This window comes from Prinia subflava, chromosome 9, assembly GCF_021018805.1.
Source record: "Prinia subflava isolate CZ2003 ecotype Zambia chromosome 9, Cam_Psub_1.2, whole genome shotgun sequence".
NCBI lineage: Eukaryota > Metazoa > Chordata > Aves > Passeriformes > Cisticolidae > Prinia > Prinia subflava.
Genome location: NC_086255.1, coordinates 6,731,570 through 6,752,625, shown reverse-complemented (window position 1 = coordinate 6,752,625; position 21,056 = coordinate 6,731,570). Strand labels below are relative to the sequence as shown.

The following is a 21,056-nucleotide window of genomic DNA, read 5'->3' as shown; positions in this document are numbered from 1 at the left end:
AAGATTGTATGAATTGCCGTATCATCTGTTCTAGGGGGAATTTTAGTCCAAACTCCCAAGGCTGGTTCTGCTAAAAGCAAACAGTAAATTTACCATTACAATAACATTTGCTTCCTCCCCTCCTCCAGCAGCAGCCTGAACCATGAACTTTTCACATTGCAGTCAGGAGAGGAAGGCAGTGACCTGCAGTGGATGGACTCAGATCTGTGTTCTCAGACTCTCCATGCACAGCAGATGCTATTCTTGCTCCTTTTTCTCTCTAGCTATGATTTTAACATACCCAAAATATCTCCTGAGGAAAACATCCAACAGAAATGACAGTTTTTAACAGTTCAAAGCACAGCTGATCCTAACAGAACCTCATGAAGAAAGTGCTGAGGTTTTTAGTTTAAAAGCTTTTCTTACAGAGTTTGAAGGACCAGCTACAATGAAGAATGTGTTGTTTCACATCATAAAAAGAACATACAGAGAATCTTTTACAGTAAAAGGTACGAGGCATCCAACACATATTTTTATATGTAGACACACATATATATCTACATCTATACACACATACATATTTATATATAAAAATATTTATGTAGCAATATTTCATACTTTGTGCAAATAGTATTTTTACTTAGACCATGAAAGAGAGCACATTACATATCTATCTGTACATCTATACACAGCACAGAGAAAATGAGGGAAGAGGAGATGACAAAGAAACATGAGCACATAAACACTGCTGAGGAGGAATGGAGCAATGAGGTTGTTTTAATACAAGCTCCAAGAGGAAGACTTAGGCAGTACATCTGTCCCATCATTACGGCCAAGGGACAGATGGGAGAAAAATATTGAGCATGCAGAGAAAGAGGAGTGGAAACAGCAGGCAGTCAACATGAAGAAACAGTGATGCATTTGTTAAAATTATTAATTGCAGGCATTTGGGAATTTGCTGTGTTTTACACTTTCTGCTTTCTGTCTGCCTCACTCCGTGTTCTTGCCCACTGCTGCCCAAGTACCACTGTAATACAGACCAGGGACTGACAAATTAACAGGCCTGAGCAGGACAGATCTAAACAATGTCTCAATATTCAACACTCTAGAAATCATTCTGGCACTGGGACAGACACACCAATTCGCTTTTGCCCAGGGCTGCTTAGAGCAGACTTTAGAACAGAGCAGTGTCTTGACTCCAGCCTGCTAAGGGGATTTTCTTGCTCCCAGAACGCTCATTAGCAGTCATCACTTATAGAACATGAAGGAAGCAGACAGCAGTTGCCCCAAGAACACAAAAGTGGAAAACTCATCATGGGATTACAAAAACTCTTTGAGCACAAAAAATTTCTTAAATTAATTTGGAAGATATTCCTTTATTTATACACCTGGAAGAAGCGAAGAACATTATGAAAAGAACTGCTCTAAAATCAACTTTGCTCATATACTTGAGGACTAGGATTTCATTTTTTGACAAGAGAACTCCCAGACCTCACTCCCTGCAGTAGCACAGGTCTGTGTGCGTTCTGTTCATTTGCCAAGATGCACCATCGACAGCAAACTCCAAAGTGCTTCAGAGTCTCATGTACTGCATAACTTCACCATCCAGGCGCAGGTGAATTCTCACCCTGGCCACCAGCTCTGTTTTTATAGCCAGAGAGGTGCCACCAGGAGAGAGCCACAGCTGAGCACAACACATTCCTGATTCCCTGAACAGCATCAGCTGCCAGACTAATCCACCACTAGCAAATATTGAGGTCTGGACTGCAGCTCACTACAGCAGTCCTGAGCACTTCAGAGAACTCTGTTCACTCACTCCACGTGCAGAATCACCGTTACTACAGATTAAAGGATGCTGCTTTTAAAACTCAGCCTCACATGCCAAAACACACACACAAAAAAATCAAAACTGCACTTTTAAAAAATATTTAACGTATATGACATTAAAGACAGCATTATAATAGAATATTCCACGTAGTCAGTCTTTTTAAGGCAGGCCTAGGTGAAAATGTCCTGTCTCTGAATGCTGCTGTAATTAGAAGCATCAGCATTTAGCTGCAGTTCTCCATAGCCAGATAAAACACCAGTGGTGTTCTTTATTTATTACACCACAGTGACCTCAAAAGAAGTGCAATGTCAGGAAATACACCATCATTGACAAGGCACCTGTTTCCTATTCCTATCCTTGCAAATTATTGAAAGCAACAGGTAAAGTTCCTTTTTTGTTATTTTTTCAGAAAGATAGATCAGATATATTTTTAAAGGGGGGAGAGAAAAGCCTGCCCACTGATTTCTAACACAAGGAACATGCCTTACATGGAGTACACCTGTTCTTTTGAGTTATAAAACTTATTAAAAGAATTGATCAGATGAATTCTACTTTTTTTTCTGCTCTAATATAATTTTTATTCATCTAAGACCTAATTCAGTACTGCAGGGCTATAGGCACTACATTCACAATTAATAAAGCATTTCCAGATACAAAAATGTAGCATAAATAAACGGATAAACACATGAGAAAGAGCCACTCTCATTACACAGTTGGAAAAACAAGGCACAGGGACTAAAAGGCTTTCCTTAAGGTTGCCACAACAAGGTGGGAATTCCCTCCACAATCCCAGAACTCCAGCTCAGTGTCACAGCCAAATGCTACTCTTCCCCAACCAGCAAGGTTCCATTTCTGCCACGGAGCACAATGCAGAACTGCAGGAGCAGCTTCACCACAGCTCCACCTCAGCCTTGGGTCCCCATTCTTCTCTCCCAGTTTGTCACCTCAACCAACTCCACTATTTTAATCACTTCAGAAGCAATGCTCCAGACCAGATGAGTACAAGGATCCATTTTCCAATTGGTAGGAAAAGCCTCTTAAACCTGTTTCACCACTAAAGTCCCATTTGTAGGAAGCAGAGATAAAATTTATAAGTTGGATCTCATGAAACAGCTCTGTAAAGATGATGGGATTCATTAGGAAACGAAGCTCTGAGGGACAACATCATTCAGCCAGAACAAGAGAAGCTAAGAATTAACATCAACATTTTTCTATTTTCCAAGTTACTTATTATAATTAGTAACAATAGGAAAGGCATGATTGCAAGTTAAGCACTGTGCAGACTGCATGAAGAAAGTATTGTGAGGCTGAATCAAGGCAAGACAAAACAGGGGCTGGAAATTAAGTGCCTTGTGAAACTTCCACTGTTTAAACTAATCAGTTCATTGTGTTAAGGGATTCACGATAACACCATCCACTTAGGGCCTTGGTAAGTGAGCTCCTCTAATCCTCCTCCTTTTTCACTAGCTAGCACTTTCTCCAGTCCTATGCCATCAGACTGGGATGTCACAAATAAACGACTGAGATCTAATTATGGAGGCAGAGCGTGCCAGGAAAGAAGACGAGCGACATGGGAAAACACTCCCAGCATTATCCCAAAGAGGCACCCGAGGGGAGGAAGCAGGGTTGGCAGGGAGTGGGGAGAGTGGGTACCACAAAGCTGCAGGAAAAGCTCAGAGCGTGCACTTTTGCTGAATCCTCAGCCTGGAGAAGGCTTCAAAAAAGATGTTTGAAAATCACTACACCATCACATTCCCTGATGCTTTGCCCTTAGACTGCAGAGTGATGAAGTGCTGCAGTACAGGAAATATCGTGGGTAAACAGACTGAGGTTAGACAGCCCAGTTAGCTCTGCCCACTTATCTCTTCAAAGACAGATTCCTAAAATTGCTCAACAGCCACAAAATAAACAGGATTTTCAAAGATTCCTATTGGTGACACAGCAAAGAGGCTGGGTTTGCCAAAGGCAGGAGGAAGAGCTTCTGGGTGCTTCTCTATTTTCAAAATTATATACTCTGGATATAAGAGCCTAGATGAAAACTGAATATTGACTCTTTTTTTTTTTTTTTTAATGCAATCAACGCAGTGGCTGATCCTGCAAAGATCTGACATCTACAGTGCCATGGAGGCACTTCTTGCTTTACAGAAACAAGAGCATTTTGTTTTCTCTTAACATTCACTACACATACCTAACAGAAATACATGAATGCCCACACTTTCACACTACTATTATGGTTGAACTAAAATCAGGCTTGTGGCACAGGCTGTCCTTCGTCCTAGCCTGATCAGGTGTCACTGATACTTTGCATTTCACAAGTGGGAACATTGTGGAAAATTATCACAGCTGCAGAATTCTTTCAGTGTCAGCTTCCCCATCTGTGCAGCTCAGGGACAGGACAAATACTCATCTCTCTGTAAGAAAACTGCTTGAGAAAGCATAAAGGACATCTCAGGCCATGGTAAAGTAGTAGTAACTTCATTTTGCAGACAAGGGGGATACAAGCTATGGAAGATGAAAGAGCCACTAATGGAGGGGCACAAACTGGAAGCTAAGAGACCCCCGTAACAGTTTTCATTTAATCACTTTGCACAGACATAAATGATGAAATAATATGAAAGGCATAAAAGAACGAAATCCAAAGTAAAAATCAGCCTTTAAACCTTCCTTAGGATTTTGAGTTTATCCTGAGAGGGCTCTTTTGGGGCCTCAGACATTTTCCCTTCTGCCATGAGGAAACAAATATTGTCACTATATATTTATACTATTTCCCTGCTTTTAAAATACCAGGGTGTAGGCTTGGCAGTGCTTTCTAAATTCCCAGGGCTTGCCCATACCAGCAGCCTGTATAAAGGAACTTAACCCACAGAAAATTCAAAACCTTCCCACATTTTTCACCTGGGCTGAACCGACCACCGCTCTCACTTCAAACAGGGAACTTGCCAGCTGTGAGCTCCTGTGGAAGGGGTTTTTGGGTGACATCCTCCCATCTGAGCCAACCAGGAGAGATGATAATAAAGTACCTCACATCTGCACAGGTACAGCTAGACAATAGTGGTGTTTGGTGAACACTACCAGACAACACAGAAATTAATTCCAGTTAATAGTTAATGCTACTCCCCCTTTAAGAGTTGTGCACAACCACGTAGGCTGAAGGACCAAGAGGTTTAGATTAGCATTTTACTTAGTCAAAATCAGTTTTATGGTGGAAGAAACTCTTGTAGGCCAAGGAGCAGTTGAACAGCTGCCTGCAGCTCTCTGAAGGGCAGGTCCAAAGACAGCAGAACACAACTTTTTCACAATCCTGCCAGAAGATACAAGGAGGGACAAAAGCTGCACACAGCAGGGTCCAAACTGGGTATTCAAACCCCTTTTTTACTAAGATGGTGATGCAGCATGTGAACAGCTGCTCAGAAAGGCACCTCTGTCCTTGGAGTTTTAAAACTTGACTCAATAAAGCCACTGCTGAAGCAGTGTTGCCAATAAGCCTGTTTCAACTGGAAGGTCGGGCTAGATGATCTCCCACCAACACTCCCACTTAATGATTCCACGACTCTAAGATGCAGCAGGTACTCTACACTGAGAAAGGCCAGAAGTGCAGGAAGGAATCCTTCCCAAAGGCTAAGGACCTACACACTTTTTATCTCCTTGTCTTCGTGACTCTGGTGTCAAATCCTTGTGTGCATCAGTGAGAGGGAGCCCATCCTGTCTGACAGGGTGACACCAGTACCAGCCTCACTGCTGCAAGCCTGCAGTAATTCAGGGCCTCACAGGTTTCTGTACGGATTGTAATTAGAACTTTTGTTCAAGTGTCTTGGAATCAAAAGGAAACATTTGTCAAAGCACATTTTTTTATTTTTAAAGCTAAAAATATATAGAGCACAACAGCCTCAAGCAGTCCTGTAATCCTAAATATCAGCCATGAGTCATGTTAAAAAGTGATGCAACATATGGAGAGCAACTTGTTCAATGCATCAATGATGCACAAGCTGAGTTTACAACACTAACACAATCTGCTTTCGAAATAAGTTATCTGCCTCAGTCCACTGTCTTGGCAGAGAAGGAAATTCGGTTCCTAATTAACTCATTCATTGGTTGTAGAGGTAAAAATGGTCTTTATGCTTAAAAACGTGAGGATACAAGTAGTAGACATGGACTTGAAACCTAAATTTTGTATTCAGTTCTGCTACTAACTTCCTACATAACATTTTGTAAATCCCTAAGAACAAATTTTGTGAAGCAACCCACTAATGAAAAAGCATCCACTTCTGAGGACCCAATCAATACTAGGGTATTCAGTGGAGCTGTTGCTGAAGTTTGTTGGAGTGAGGGGTGCTCAGGCTCTGAATAGTCACCCTGGCTGTCTGTGCATGCACATACCTGATAACATTACTTAGCAAGTTACTTTGGGCCAAAGCAGAACCCATTTGATATTTTGCTTCTTTTTACTACTCTGTCAGTAAAGCTATTCCTGTGGTAAGAAATAACAGAACATTCCTCCTTCTTAATAACTGCCTGAAAACTATGTCATTATCTCATTCTGAAAAGCCAGAAAACAAATGGAGCACCTGGAACCATAATGAAGTGTGACTTTTATTTTCAGCACACTTAAAATAATGAATCTGTGGAGCTGCACTGGCTACAGCCAGAACTGCTGCATTTGTGTGGCCACTGATTAGATGAGCCAGTTTGTTACAGACAGCTAGGCTGGCTGATTGAGATAAATGCCTTTGCTAAACACAATCAGGCCACCTCAATTTATTTTTATGGTGTTGCTATTATCCAGCTAAGAGTACAAATTGCTTTATCTGAGCAGTTCCATATTCATATTTTATACATTACTTTTATTATCTATTCTTTTATTTTCAACCTGAGCTTGGAGTTCTTTGGGACTCTGTAGACTGTTTGAATCTATGAATAAATTTTATACTTACTGGGTCTTTTGGATTTTGCATTACAATTTCCCCTTTTTAATTTATAAAACTATTTTTTTTTCCTTTAGGAAGGGAGGTGGAACATAAGACAGGAAATATCTGAATTATGATTACTGTCTAACAACCATGAAGCAACACTTTTGTTCACAATTCATGGAGAAAGTTCTGCAGTTTACCTGTGCCTATTTGACAAAAAGCTTTTATTAACTGCTCATAAGAAAGATAATTTCTTGCTACACACAGGCGAGGCAGAAGCTTTCTGGGTCATCACGACAGAGAAAAGGACTTCTTGTATTTGTGAGACATGAAAGAATACCAGTAACTGCAGCAGACTTTACTTAGGACATTAGACCCAGTCTATCACATTTTAGTCTCAGAAGTAATCCTAGACACAATTTTCCAAGGAGAAGAATCTTGGATCATTTATTAGGCAAGGAATAACCACAAGAGACTGAAATCACCCATTTTTCTTTGCACAAATTGCTTGGTTTTTGCACCTCTGCCCTCTCATTGTTCAAAAATTTTGTCAAGTATTGGGAGCACAAATAAATCCAAATTAGCATTATTAAAGCTGAGTCACATATTGCTGAATGATAACAAGTAGAAGTCATGTTTTTTGACAAGTTGAAGGTAAATGGGACCACAGTGGCATTTGGTGCATATTTCTCCTGGGTGATGTTGCTGCAGCTCCTTCCCAAGGGACTCTTGCCACAGATCACATTTGGGCAGTAACTGAAAGCTCAGCTCCAAGTGGCATTACCAAGAATTTTTTGCTGCATTACATTATATCCCCCAAGGTGCAGCAGAACATTACTTGCAAGTTTGATGAGTAGTGTGCATTAGAAAAACGAAGCCATTAAATTCTCATAAGCTTTTCAATTTTTCATGTTATAATACTCTAGAAATGCTGTTTGTTCCCAGGGCATGCACCAGTTACCACAACAGCAAAACCTGACTCTTCCTACTTAAGTCTCTTCCTAATGTCTCAGGCTCTCTCCTTCCCTTTATTTAGAAACATCTTCGTTGTGGGTCCTTATGGCTCAGGCTGATTTTACTAAAAAGACACAAGTGGCCCTGACTGAGAAGGACTGGCACTGAGAAAAATACTTGCTTGCTATTTTCTGTAAGTTACATCTTGTTCTGTACCTTGGGCTTTCTGATTTTGCCCCAATATTTTTCACTACATTTCCAATTTCAGCTCGTATTTCTTTTCTCTGTAACTGAATATTGGCATCTAAGATGCCTTTTAGACCAATCTATTGACCTTTTCTATGAACTTATTACAATCAAACCCATTAGTTTTAGACCCTGTCCACACTGAGTTACATTTGTGGATTTCTATCCTCACTAATGATTGTAGTTTACAGCCTTTCAGACCATGGTGTTCTTTTTGGGCTGGTAAATGCCACCTAGCCCAGTCTCTCCACCAGGCAGAATGAAGATTCCATTTTTGGCTATTTCTGTTGCTTTCAGGCAATTTCTAAGAACTTGAGAAATGTGTTTCAGAACTTTGTAAGACAGGCACAGATTCACTCTCACACAGAATGCTATGAAAACCTCTTGTTTAACTTGTTCAGTAAAAGAAAAAACTCCAAATGCTCCAACTTGTGCCACAAAAGTGGACAAACAGAAATGTCCAGAACTGGATTAGCAGATGCCTCTACCTTCATGTGAACCTGGCTGAGGAACTCAAATGTGTGAGCAGAGATCAATTAGTACACATTTTCCACTCTGTAATCTTCACCTTTCAATTAGTTATAATTTCCTAATTAAACAGAGCTATAAGATGGAGAATCTTCTCCAACATCACTCGATAGACAATTTAATCCTCATGATTAAAAAGATCTTAGTATCTCAAAAGTGACCCCTACAAGTTACAAATAATCAGGATGGTTGATGTATTACCACACTTCTGCCTCGTCTGCCTCACTAACAAGTACTGTTTCAGAAAAATAACCAGCTCCCTAGTGCTGCTTACACCTTCTTATGCAGCTTATAGCAGAAGCCTGTCACACTGTCCCTACACAAATAAATTTTAGTTGCATGTATTTTATGTACAGAAGAACTGACTTATGAGGGAATAAGAGTAGCTTCACAAATTTCAATCTGGTTAAGCCTCCCAAGCCCCTCTTTAAAAATCAAATATACTTCATGTCACATTTTTATTAGCAAGGAATTTCTTGTGCTGTCAGATTATTCTTTCACCAAGTTTGTTTATTTTTCTCTGAAGGTTTCTCCAGAGTAAAGCAATATTGATCAATGTAATGTCATTGACCACGGAATACATGTTAAATAATTCTCATTGTGCACATTCCATGACAAAACTGATGGGAAAACAGTAACAAATGTTCAGCATAAGAGCTGGTTAAATAAAGCCTCTGGAATTTTAGGCTCACATGCTCTAATCCTATAACCTAGATTGCCTCTCTTTTTGTTTATATGAGCTTACTATGCAAATGATTTTATTTGCTATTTGTAATTGAAAAATAAATCTACTTCAGAGCTCTAAAACTCAATTTCAAAACCCAAGAGTTCATATTAAAAAGAAAAGAACCCTCAGTATCTCAGATTAGACCAACTGACTGATGTCTGAAAGTATTTTGGGCAAGCTTATGAAAAAGCACCAGCCTTCCCTTTCCTTTGCCCTGCCCTGAGTGCATTTGTTATGCCATGTCTTACTTTCTTATCTTACAGCTTCTGCATTCACATACTCCTGTCACACTCCAAACTCTTCCTTAAGACCTTTTTCCTATCAGCATGTTCAAGGAATTCCAGCCTGCAGATCCTGCTCTGCAGTTACTGTGCCCAAAGAATGTGAAGCAGAACAACTGGGACACAGAAACAAGAAAAGTTGGTATTATTTATGGTATCTTATATTTTACTAGTGGGGAGAATGGCAAATATGACTATAGTCATTACTAGGGATGTAGTGAATACTGATTCAATGCACACAAACCCTGCAGACACATTTTGGGAAAGGGAACTTAAAGATAAGTGAGCCCTACAGAGCTGACATTCTGCTCTTGCAACAGAGCTCTCTCCAGTTCTGACCAGACCTCAGCAAGTGTCCCAGAGCTTTAGAACCATCTCTGGACACACAGGAATTAAGCATGAGGGAGAGGAAAAAGCATCTGTGAACTGCTATTCAGAAATAAAGTAATTTGGATTCAGCAAAATCATCTGTAAAGACATGCAACTCTCTACAACCTCAGACTTAGTCCCTCAGAAGGCCCCAGAAAGAATAAACAAATACCTGCTTGAAAGAGGTAATAGCTCAGCTATAAAAATTGTTAAGGATGCAAAAAGCATGGAAGATGGATACAGACAGGCAGATTAATAGCAAGAAGCAATGAGGAATAGTTTTTCTATGTAAGTAGGTTAATCACAGTCAAGTTTTTGTAAAAAACGTTTTTAAAAGGGTTTCAGAAGAGGAAAATAAGTGAGCAATACAGCTGTTCATGCAGCTTATGTCTGAGATGACACAGAAGGAGTGAAATGTGGGCTGATGCCCTGTCAAATGTGAGGCTACAAAACTCCTCAGTGGCAGTGTTCTGAACAGATACAAACCAGGCCAGCCTACAGCTGCTGAAGCCAAGGAAATGATGTTGCAGTAACCAAGATGCAAAATCACTGACAGCTTGCATGAAAGCTCAGCAGTGTGCAGAGGCAGGAAAAGCTGTCATGCAGACAGAATTAGCAGGATTTTGATAGGCTGCATGGAAAGAGAGAGGAAGAACTGTGACTGAAGGGAACACACAGATTACTCATTCAGGGAGAAGGCAGCACAGCACCTGGAAGGGACAATGCAGGGCAGATGAGGAGTTCCAGGTTAGCAGCGTTTTGTTCAAGGCAAAGCAGAGATGAAGGGACATCAGAGGTGCACTGAGATCATAGGTTGGTCAAAAGCTGATGGATGTTGAGCACAGAAGATTTCCAACACTTCTTACTTTACTAATTCCATTAGCTTTGCCTAGACTACTCCTTAAGCATTCCAGAAAGGCTGGGCTTTCCACTGTGAACCAGTGACTGAAGCTGTTCTAGTGCTTTAGCTCTCTTGGAGCTACTTCATTTGACACGGATTGCTCAGCAGATTTCCACAGCTCATTAATATTTTCTGCAAGTTAACTCTCAGCTCAGACTGGTAGTTGTACTTCAGTGTGTCTTCTGTTACAAGGTTTCTACCATGCCTTTTCACACTTCTCTACATGATTCCCCTCATTTTCAAGATGTTCCATCTTCCAATAGCTAACAAGAGCTGCAACTTCTGATCCATCCATGAGGAACATTTGGATCCAGCAACAGGAATGTGAAAGACATAATGGCAATTCAGAATTCTCTTTTCTGCACTTTTTTCTTCATCCCCACTGCTTTGAAAAAAAAAAAATCGGCCACGTGTCAAGCTAACATGAATTATTTCCTAAAACTCGAGTTTTCCTGCAGTGGATCACAGAGCCTGAGTTAAAAGCCTTGTCAAACTCTGCTGTTTGTCAAGCTTGCCCATAGAAGTACACAACCACAGACACAACCACAGACACAGACACTAATTAACAACATTCCATTGTGCCACAAATGAGAAATGCCAAGAGATCTACCTGAGCCCTGCCCTGCTCCTTGCACAGCTCCCACTTCACGAGCACACATGCACACAGACAGCAGGCAGACAACAATATACAGAGAGAATGAATGGGTCTCTAGTGTTTCAGATTTACCTACAACCGTGTCCTTCCATCAGAACTTTAAGAGTGTTTTGCTTCTGGCACTAGCATTAGCAATCCCACAATACAGACTGTTAAGAAAAACGTTGCTCAACATTAGAGATAGGTGGAAACAGAGTCAGAAAAATCTGGGTGCTTCCCAGGAGCACTCTGCAAATTACTCATGAACTAGAATATATTTTACAAACTGTGCATTGCATGGCTGCTGCCAATGGGTTACGCAAGTCTCTGACTAAAAAAAAAAACCCAAACTAAAAATGAACACCCTGATGAAAAGACGAATGTGTACATCTCATGTATTAGTGACATAAACCGAATTTGAAATAAAGGACATGCATATGGAAAGTGCACGTCCAGAGGGGCAGTTGGGGGGGAAAGAGTTAAATCCAGATAAACCTTTTACTGGTGATAATAATATTTGAATTTAATTTTATATCCAGACTATCTGGTTCACAGTCCTTTCACTCCTACTGTGGGAAAATGGGAACTGGAACAAAAGTCCCACCAAGGAGGTTCTTTTCTTTCCCTCCGTTTTCCTTTTTTTTTTTTTTTTTAAACTTTAAAAGTCTGTGATGACCTAAAGAGAGTAACAAAACAAAACTGCGTCCAGTATTTTAAACTCAACTTTCCCTAGGGTCTCAAAACTGCATCTGTTCCATGTGCACTGAATTCAGCAGGAATACACGGTCCAAGATGACTAAAATATCAGAGTCTGCAGTGAGGGACACCAAGACATTAAAGTAAATAGTAAGAAAAAGGCATTTAAGAGGTTAATACATATAACCTACAACTACTGCTTGGTAGAGTTAACTCCTCTGTCAACGTTTCTAGACTGTATTTATACAGTTTATACTAAATTGCCCCAAATACATTTTATCATTTAGCCTATAAACTAGGGCTTTAAAGGGGCATTTCTGCATTCAGCCTGCAGTATTACCTTGTAGGCAGCTTGTCTCATAAACTGCTTTGCAGGCTGCTTCCAAATAGCAGGCACTGTAATGACCCATCTTACTTCAGTGTTCTCAAAGTCTGAGCCTCCTTGGTCACTGAGCTCCTAAAAAAAAAGGAAAAAGAAGGAAAATAGAGGTGAATGCAAAATGATAGGTGTCTACAGGAAAACATTCTTTTCTGCTGGCTCTGATAACAATAACCCTCTTTTCAGTTTTTTCCTGTTACATCCATGCTACAAATCAGAATTACTCCCAACCTGCCAAGAACGCTTTACCGTGCCAAAAGGTGGGATTAAGGTTGAAGCTTTCTCAAGGAGGCCTATAGAAAAGTTTACTGCTCAAAATAAAGTAGAAAAGTTGGCTTTTGTAAAAGTAGCAATTTACAGACTATTACAGCACATTTATGTACATTCTTACCCACAGTGTGGGATTTGCTGTTAGCTTGAAGAATTCACACTTACATCTTGATTAATACACAGCAAAATATTTGGGGTATCACTGATGAACATTTATGTTTTACAATCTGGATTTTTCAATGACTTCTTTATACACCACTTACCTTTAAATCAAATTTTTATAATGCAGTTAACAAGGGGAAGTTACAGTTAACCCCTTTAAAAATGACTGATTGATCCTTCAAAATTTTGCTTTAAGCAAACATTCAAGACTAGTTTAGTACTTTCATTGTCCTTTTTTTTCTCCCCTTAAAAAAGGGGAAAGTCTGTACGGCATTTGCAAATTAGGTGATATACTGACATGTTTTGGGCAAGGTTCCAAGTAAAATGTCATTACCATATGTCCTATCCAAATCTCCATCCAAACAGAGAAAGGTTCAGAAAGGTGGACAACAGGCCTTTAGAATGTAAAAAAATGTTTCTGCATGTGCTGAGCCAAGGTGTTGTGTTTGTTTAGCTATGCTGCAGCTCAAAAATCCATGCTGAAAAAGTAGCACCTTTATACTGCCCAGGGCACACAGACAGACACAGTACAGTCCAAGGGAACAGCTCACTTGCATGGCTTGTCTGATTCATTCCAGGATTCACTCACAAATGCCAGGGATTTAGTTACTAACATCAGGAAAAGGATATAGCCTTGAGCAGGCAGCACAACAAATATATGGGATTTTATCCAACATTCATATTTGCTAAGAATATCCCCAGTCTGTGCACAGGTCCAAGTCTGTGACTCCACAACCAACCCCCCCAAAATGTAGTTGAAAATGTCTTTGACAAGATGAAGCATTTGAGTTGCAGTGGCAGGATTGATTCTCTGCAGCCATAAGGAATAGACTGGGATTTCAACAGAAAATAAATTAAACCCATTCAGAAAAAAATAGGCTAGCTGTTAACCACAAAGGCTATTTTAAACAACACTTGCTTGGATGAATACTCTGATTTGACCCAGGAATTGCTCTGCTCACATTGACATTATAGTGGCACGTTGGAAAGCCAGTGTTTACTTAACTCACAATTGGCTGTTTACAAGAGATTTAAAATATCAAAACCTGTTTACTGGGGACGTGCATTCCATTGGAGAATAAGAAAAACAATCTTGCGATCCAAAAAGAACACTGTAAGAAATGAGCACTGCAACATTTCAAATCAGAAATGGAAATTTTCTTGTCAAACCTACCTTTCTTTTTCCCATTAAAAATACAGTAGAAAATACCTAAGCCAGTAAAAAGCTATTCAGAACTCTGCATCACAGTGATGCTATTAGTGAATCAAGCTTGACCTGTGCAAGGGGAAATGACTTCAGGCTGTTGTGAGCTCTCCAGAGTCCACAGCGTGCCCAGAGTTTCTACACCTGCCTTGCTTTGTTTACATCAAATACAACTTAGGTCAAAGCTTGGCAAGGCTAAAAATATTAAGGTCATATTTACACTAGTTATAAATACAGAAAATCTTGATAAGGAAGCATTACCCCACCTTTAATGCTTGTTCCTTAAAGAATTGAAGAGCATAAGCAAATATCTCAAGTGCTTTGACTTTTTTGCCATTTGCAGCTGTCAGGTCTGTCTCCATGGAAAGATTCTGCATGAAAAAAAATAACTGGAAGTTATTAAAAGAAAAAGGCAAACATCAAATTAATTCCCACTGCCTGAGGATAGTGAACTCTTCATTATTCACCTGATTAGGAAAAAGTGACAAAACTATTCTGAAGAGGATTTAACTCATCACTTGAATTTCCTGGAACATGACACTTTGCTTATTTTAGACCTTGTTTTTAAACACTTACCATGCCTACTACAGAGAACTGTGGGCAGAGAAAGAAATATGCACCAAATATTACACAATTGCAATAGATGCATCTGTAAATAACTGCAATAAAGTTGCACATGCAAGATATTGAATCCAGGTTAAGAATTACAAATACAGATTTTTGGTTTCCCACCAACAGATGAAACCAGAAAACACCTCAAAACAGAAAGTACTGGCCAATTCCCAAATTCCTCTAGAATGGATTAAAGACAAAAACACAATCAGTGGGAATAATGTCAAATTAATAGCACTTGCAGTTCTGGCAGGGAATTCTGGGTGAATTTGCTTGGATACTCTAGAGCTCAGTCTGGCCCTCATATCCCATTTCTGCTGACCAGATTTATTGAACAAATCAACCTCGTGCAGAGTCCTCAGAGAGGACATGAAGTTCTAAGCAAAGCAGATACTGAACTTCTAAGATCTACAAGGAACGTGGCAAGATACAGTTGCCAAATGCAGTAATAAACAATACCAATCATAATGCTGACTGAAGAGTTTAATTTACTGAATTTCCTCTCTAAAGGTAGAGATGCTTCACTTCTAGTTGACAAAAATTTCGTAGTGTTCAGAGGAAAACAACCTGAGTAGCAAACACAGTTTGGGTATTACTTACACCAGTGGTATGCAGCTTCATCTTAAACTTTTCAAAATACAGCCAGTGCTTTGATTCAGCGGGATCCAAGTCGTGGTAGAAGTCCCTTGCTGCATAGCCAAAGCTATGGAACTTTCTCTCTGGTGTTAGGAGGATTGTGGTTGGGGTCTTCTGGTTGGAAACACCCGGATCTCCACCTTCCCATCGCCTGGCCAAAAAGTGAAACAGCTCCAGTAAGTGATGCTTGAGGTTAGAGCAGCAGGAAAAAAAAATGTATCATGAGAAAAAGCCATGTAGTGGCAAATTGCACAAATTGCTTTTCCCTCCAAAGACAATAATTTCAAACCTTGTAATACCAAAATCAAGTGGTTTTACTCCCACCTAAGAAAAAAGGAGTGCAATTTTCATTTCAGGTAAGTCAACACATTTTTGTGGTTAGTGTATAATTCTTAAGGATATATCACACTCAGATAAGAACACAGGTTCCCTGAAGTAAGCCATACAAAACTGAGGAAACAGTTTTGTAATTAAAATTTCTACCTAAGCCAACACATGTAACAAATGTTGTAGAGAAAAAAAATAAATCAGTAATTATCCAAGAACACTACTAATAAAAACCCAAATATGTCCTTTCCAATTGTGATTCAGACTTCATGAATGGTTACTTGCAAGGGACATTTTTCCCATTTTGAGTTGGGGATCTGCTTAAGTCAGCTAACATCACCATGGGGAGGTTGATTAAATCCCCATTTCTGTCCCAGAATATTCTCTGAAACAAGACAAGCCAGTTCAAGCAGCATCTGATCATGAGCTTCATTTCCTAGACACCTGAAACTCTGAGGGCACCCATGCCTGCAGATGCTGAGCTCTCTGCACTGCACTTTCTACTCATCTGAAGTTCATGGATTTTGTGTTTCAAATGCCCAAAATGCTGTATGAGTTTTAAATTGTCAAAAATGATGCAGACTTCCCTGACCTCCAAGGATCTTAAAGGCACCAAAATATTTCTGTCACTATTAGTGAATAAAACTATCCCATCTCATCAAGATTGTGAAGGTATCTTTGGGGGATACCCATGAAAGTACTCAGGCAAAAGTAACCTAAAGCTGCTTCCACAGAACGGATAAGGAAATAAATAAGGAAATAAATAAGAACATTGAATATGGGAACACCCAGCAGCAGGAACTGAAGGGGGGCATGGCAGGACAAAAAGGTCAGACAGTAGAAAGTTGTAGAAACAGCTGTGAGCATTCCTGTCTTTTCATTTCTCCATTAAAAAAAAAAGCAGAATGGAAGAAATTCACATTACTGTTCCTCCCCCCACCATATACTAGTACTTTCTGTATGAGAAACAAACATTTACCAGAAAATATTTTCTTAAAAAGGAATCAGTGGAAAATCTGTTTATGCTCTCAGACATAATCATAACACAGCTCAAACAAGAGCCAAGTTAAGATCACACAGGCAACTGCATTCATTATTAAACTACACGTCGATTGCTTTTTCTAAAGATAGCAAACGCACTTTCAGAACATACTCCTGCCAAAGCCCTCGTTCTGAAGCATAAAAAATCTGTCTTGCTCTGTGGTAGCTGTTTATGTGACATAGGAAGAGTATGCAGAAAAAGTAATTTCCATTTCACTCTCAGAAACAGTTGAATCCATTGAAAATTAATTGACCTCCAGACCAAGGCAGAAAACTGACACAGAAAACTGCAATCTAAGGGGCTGGTACTTGGCAAAGTAACAAAGAATGGGATCTTCTGAAGGGCTGGGACCCCTTCAGACCATTCCACTGGATCAAACAGAGCAAAAGCTCTTTATTGCACAAGCAGAATAACATGTCTGAACTTCCTTCAGTGCAGAAGACAATTCCACTGTCCTGAAAGCAGAAACAGCATGATGAGGAGTGGAATGATTTCCACATTCATCCACTTGAAAAAAAACTTTCCTAAATCTGCCTAGCTCCTCTGTTCAGCCTCTGAGCTATGATCAGCTGGCAAGGGCTCTGCTCCAGGTCATTTCTTCTAACCTGCTGCTAGAATTGCACTTGGTCAACTCCAAAATCTTTGAGTAGGTGTTACAGCAAACATATGGTTCCAATGTGAAGAAGCTGGGATCTCACAGCTCATGAGCAGAAAACACTGCTATTCCACCAGATTGTTAAATCCCACACACCCGCTGCAGGCAGAGAGGAGACAGACTGATATCATTTTTGCTTGGAATCATTAATGATTCATTCTGAGTCACTGGTGGGAAATGCCATAAATAGGCTGTGGCTAATAACAATGCTTCTTTGTTTTTCATTATGGCCAGGCACATTTTCTCTTTCCGGAAAAAGCACACTTAAGGTGCGGTTTAAACGAAGACAAATTTACGTTCAGTGCTGCAGGATGAAATTTTCACAGCCACCTGGAGAATTGGATGCTCAGTTCCTGATGAGTTTCTGATGGAAACTGGACACAGTAATTGCTCAGCATGTTCTAAAGCTCTCAGCTTGTATTACTGTTCAGTCACAGAAAGGACAGTGAGGAAGGAGGAGAAGAATGACCACTATTTGCAATCAGAGATTTAAAAATACTCCTGTGTGATGCTTTTTCTAGAAAGAGGCAGATGCAAAAGCTTGGGAATGGTAACTCCTGGTTGAAATATTCTTGCCAGGTGGAGCCCTGGCCTCCCTCCAGTTACAGGAGGATTTTAGTCAGTAGGACTGCAACACTTTTGTTTGCAGTTTCCTTTCATGGTACCAATACAGGCAAAATAATGGTAATAATTAGGAAAAATAAAAAGAAAAAGGAAATGCCTAACAAAAGTATAAACCTGTACAAGCCAGAATTGCTGTGAATGCATGGGGGGGATATTTTTGCATTGCAGAATCACAGTTAAAGAAACTGTTCAAACAGAATCAAGGTAGATTTCTTTCAAGTGCAGACATATGAGTTCCTAGGCTGATACAAAGTGGAGTTTCTGAACAGAAATATAAATAACATAGACCTGTTTATAGGCACAGAGCATCTAACTGTATACTAGAAGTGAAAATAGAGACAGGAGAGTCAGTGAGGAAAGAAGCATGAGGTTATACAGAGGTTAGAGAAATGCCCTTGCCTGGACTTCCATCTGGCTAAGGCAGACCAAAGAGTGACTTGTGCAGAGTGATGAGAATTTGATCCAGAGCTGCAGCACCACAGTCAAGGAAATGAAACACTAAGGTCATCAAAATGCAACTGAGTGCTACCAGCAGCGTGTATGCAGAAAAAAGGCAAATGTGTGTCTCCCAATGATTACAGCCAAACAGGAAGGGAGGGAAAGGGGAAAAACCTGGAGGTTGAAGTAGCACTGAAAAGAGACCACATTCTCCCTCCTTCCAAGGACAGACTGTGATTTGTTTCACAGCCACATGCATTTTTTCATTTACTCTTCTCCATTTCAGAAATACTCCCATTCAGCTGGATGCTATCTAGCCAGTAGCCAAAACATTTGTAACTTCATGTAAGTGCATATAAATCAAGAGGAGTTTTTTCAGAGCTGTGTAAATACCTCATGTTTTCCCTCCAAATGAGATGTTATTAACTCGTTCTACAGCAGCAAATTTTCTGTGTGGCTCTGGCACTGCCCTGCTGACTGAAGTGCTGAGCTCATGGCCAAGGCAGCTCAGGTGCCTTACTCCAGTCTCAAGTTAAGCTGCAAACAGCACTCACTGTAACATTTGTGTTGCAAAAAGAATTTCAGCCACAGCTACCTGTACCAGAGCTGGGAGCAACCACCAACAGCTGTCTGTACTACCTAAAACTGATGGAACAGTAACCAGTGTTTTGCAATCGAAGTGAAGTAATTCAATGAACATTTACAAACCCACACCCAACTCAAAACATGCCGAGATGAGTGAGGCCACTCATACATTTAAATATATGCTTAAAGAACTTTGTTCAGTCAATGCTTATAAACTCTTTTTTTTCAGCATTGGGAAACACATTAAATAAACATACACAGTCAAAACCATGACTTTTTTGCCTCCTAATTACAAGAATCACGGCACTGCTGCCACTGCACTCAAACCTGGTGCTAAAGCCCTGTGTGTTCATCTTTTCCAAAGCAGGACCTTCTAAATAAACCCATCTTACCCTTTTAGAGAAAAGCAGCTTTGTTAAAAGGCAGTCAGAAATCTAAGGATCTGGAAAGGATCAACACTAAGGAGGGAAGGTGGAAAAAATGTTAGGAAATAGAGAGGACCATGCACCACTGGTATGCTTTATTTTAATGTAAACATTCTCGAGTGCCGGCGGGAAGTCACATTTACTCTGCTGAAATATTTGTAAGTTATCCCCTATGTAAGCCTCATTATATACAGTTTGAGCCCCTTAATACCTTCTGAACTACTGAAGACTTATCTTAATAAATATACCATTCTTTTAATTGAATTTCATGATTTCATGAGTATTAATATATAAATATATGTAAAAATATTATAAAAATATTAAATATATTATTTGATAAGTCCATTTCAATTGTATCTTGCCAAAATCCTTCCCAGACAGAAAGATCTATTTAAAAAAAAATTTAAATCATTCTTGAAATTAAAATATTTTCCACTGTTTGAAATACCTCTTGGAAATAGGAATGCAACAACCCCCTCCCAAAATAAAAGTTCCTCCCCTCTGGTTGGAAACACATGAAGTAATTTATTTAATTTCCTTCAACATCAATATCTCATATCATTGCTACAGAGGTCTGAAATCACAGTCATGCTGCCATTATTGTACGAGGAAGAAAATGTTGTGTTTTGAACCACAAGCAGCAAAATGTCAATTAAGCCTTGGAAAATGCTCTCAGCACCTGGATTTCAATGTCCCAGTGACTGACAGCAGGAAGCCTGGTAAGGAGAATCTAATCTGTAATGTGAATCCAACAGCAAAATCAGGTCCTAAGGTAAAGTTTGACTCCAAGGCACCTCAAGGACTTCCCCAGAAACAGCAGTGACTCCACACAGTAAAATCTCCAGCATTTATAGGAGCAATACAGAGTTGTTCTCAACACAATTTAGGCTTGCTCAGATACAGCTTCAGAAATGTTTTCCCTCATTCCATCCAAGTTCTTTAAAATTTTTAATTAATTACTTGCTGCCAAAAGAGAATAGGAATTGACAAACACTTGGGGTTCCAAGCTGTCCACCCTGAGAGCTGTTGGAGACAGCAACAAGGGAGTGTCCTTTGACTTCCAGCCTTGTGCACTTTCCTGTGCTGCTCAGAGAACAAGGCATGGCTGAAATGCAGAAAAGACCTGGAGAGCATTACATGTCCCTCTGCAAATGGTAGAAATCTGTGCAACTGCATGGCAGAATAGCAGTCCTAAATTTACCTCCCTTTAGAGAGTATTTCAAATCCCTCAGCTGCAGCAGGTCTTTGAAATACTTTGCAGCCATACACAAACCAACTATGCAGACTGACTGCAAAATCAATAGTGTCTGCTGAGATTTAGGGAGCTGCATTCAGCTACTACCCTTGCTTAGAAGAAAATGCAGTATATCACACTGGACTGCAGCAAATTGGGCTTTTTGACCTTTTGTTCTCAGCACTACAGCACAGTACCTACTTCTGTAACAGCAGTGTTGCTTACAAGACCCTCTGTGGCTGAGCTTTTCATATATACTTTATGTCTAAAATTATCTATATCTTGCTCTTGTTACAATATTGTCATTTCAAATATACTTTAATAAGAATTGCATATGCTTTAAGTTATAAAGAACTTTTAAAAATACTGTATTATTACAGTGGTTTGGAGGGCAAACCTTTCAGGCAGCTGCC

General features: G+C 39.8%; 1 protein-coding gene across 2 annotated transcripts in view; it reads right to left on the bottom strand.

The window, feature by feature from the left end:
* HSPA12A (heat shock protein family A (Hsp70) member 12A) overlaps positions 1–21,056 on the bottom strand; it is a 51,950-nt gene that overhangs the window by 15,052 nt on the left and 15,842 nt on the right. For both annotated transcript variants that reach the window (XM_063405236.1, XM_063405237.1), the window contains exons 5-7: positions 15,278–15,464; positions 14,332–14,436; positions 12,391–12,507 (exon numbers count right to left, since the gene is read on the bottom strand). In XM_063405236.1, the coding sequence (XP_063261306.1) occupies positions 12,391–12,507; positions 14,332–14,436; positions 15,278–15,464 (409 nt within the window). The remainder of the gene's footprint in view (positions 1–12,390; positions 12,508–14,331; positions 14,437–15,277; positions 15,465–21,056) is intronic.